Source organism: Echinops telfairi, unplaced genomic scaffold (assembly GCF_000313985.2).
Source record: "Echinops telfairi isolate 266 unplaced genomic scaffold, ASM31398v2 ScPeMD7_7467;HRSCAF=8505_1, whole genome shotgun sequence".
Classification (NCBI taxonomy): Eukaryota; Metazoa; Chordata; class Mammalia; order Afrosoricida; family Tenrecidae; genus Echinops; species Echinops telfairi.
The window spans coordinates 26,500,620-26,502,058 of NW_022111368.1; the positions used below are offsets into that span (position 1 = coordinate 26,500,620).

At 32.6% G+C, this 1,439-nt stretch overlaps 1 protein-coding gene across 1 annotated transcript in view; it reads left to right on the forward strand.

The window, feature by feature from the left end:
- Positions 1 to 1,439, forward strand: part of MGAT4A (alpha-1,3-mannosyl-glycoprotein 4-beta-N-acetylglucosaminyltransferase A) — a 107,754-nt gene that overhangs the window by 41,624 nt on the left and 64,691 nt on the right. Inside the window, exon 2 of the mRNA XM_045283829.1 lies at positions 153 to 293. Within this exon, the coding sequence (XP_045139764.1) occupies positions 153 to 293 (141 nt within the window). The remainder of the gene's footprint in view (positions 1 to 152; positions 294 to 1,439) is intronic.

Below are 1,439 nucleotides of genomic sequence, written 5' to 3' on the forward strand. Positions count from 1 at the left end.
AATAATGAGGGCAACAAATGTATAGATGTGCTTTACACAATTGATCTATGTATTGTGATGAATTGTATGAGCCCCAATAAATTGATTTAAAAAATAGGCCATTTCTATAAGATGAGGTGCTCCCATGGGCTAATTTTACTTTGTTTTTTCAGATAATGCCCTAAAGCTATTAAAGGAATTAACAAGCAGAAAATCTCTTCAAGTGCCAAGTATTTATTATCATTTGCCTCATTTACTGCAAAATGAAGGAAGCCTCCAACCTGCTGTGCAGATTGGCAGTGGACGAACAGGAGGTACGTTTATTTTGTTTCTTAGTATGGGAGTACTCCTGGTCTTAATTGTCTTTTGGAGTATCCCATTAACTATTAGGAATCTAGCAGGTCAGAGAATGAAATTTCGTCCTCTATCTGTGCACAGCAACCTAGGACTCATTCTAAAATGCACATGGAAAGGAGGTGGACATTCTTCTCCATACACTAGAGTCATAGAAGTGAAAACGATCTTGAGACATTTCATTCAAGCCCCATGTCCATGCAGGCAAATGTTTAAGCCTTCATAATTTTTCTATTTTAAGGACTTGGGAGGTGGAAAGATTTCTTGATAGTATCTTATTTCAGCAATAATAGCATATAATGTCAAAAAGTTTTTCTGGTGTCTGTGCTTTTTTAAAATATGGAAATGTAGTTGTTTGGCTACTCTTTCATACAGTAATAGAAATGCTCTTTTCTAATACACCAAAATATTTTTGTACGATATTTTTTCCTCCCTCAGCTTGTCAGTCATCGGTGTTTCTTGAATTTTGCTTGTAGGATGAATTTACTCTTTTATAACATTTATTCCTCTGTTTTGGCATTTCTAATTTTATTCTCTAATAAGACTTTAACAATAAAATGATTACATCATAGACATTGAAGTACAGTTTTGTGTTAATGTTTTTAAAAAGTTGATTTGGTCTATTTTTTTGTTTCAATAGGATTAATATTTTACTGTCTTTTTTTTTTTGAGTAAATTTCTCCAAATATAAGCTTTCAGTTTCATCTTGTTTGGGTTCTGCCATCTGTCTTATTAAGCATTTAAAATTATATACAGGCAGTCCCTGAGTTATGAACATACATACCTTAGTTATGAACCAACTCCCATCAAGCCTATTATATTAAGATTATGAGGCAAATACATGTTTGCAGTAGCTTTGTGGTACACATTAAAATATTATTACTAAGTTAAGGATGTTTTAGTCTATCTGGAACTGTTTATTTTTATGCATATAATGCTACACTATATATTATACACTAAGACAGCATTTGACTAACATTAGGTATGAACCATACCTAACATTTCCCATTTATATACACATTTAAAGACGGGCTTAAGAATGGAACTTCATAATCTCTGGACTTCCTGTACTGTCTTCCTAAGGAAACAGTAACTTGAAAGATAAT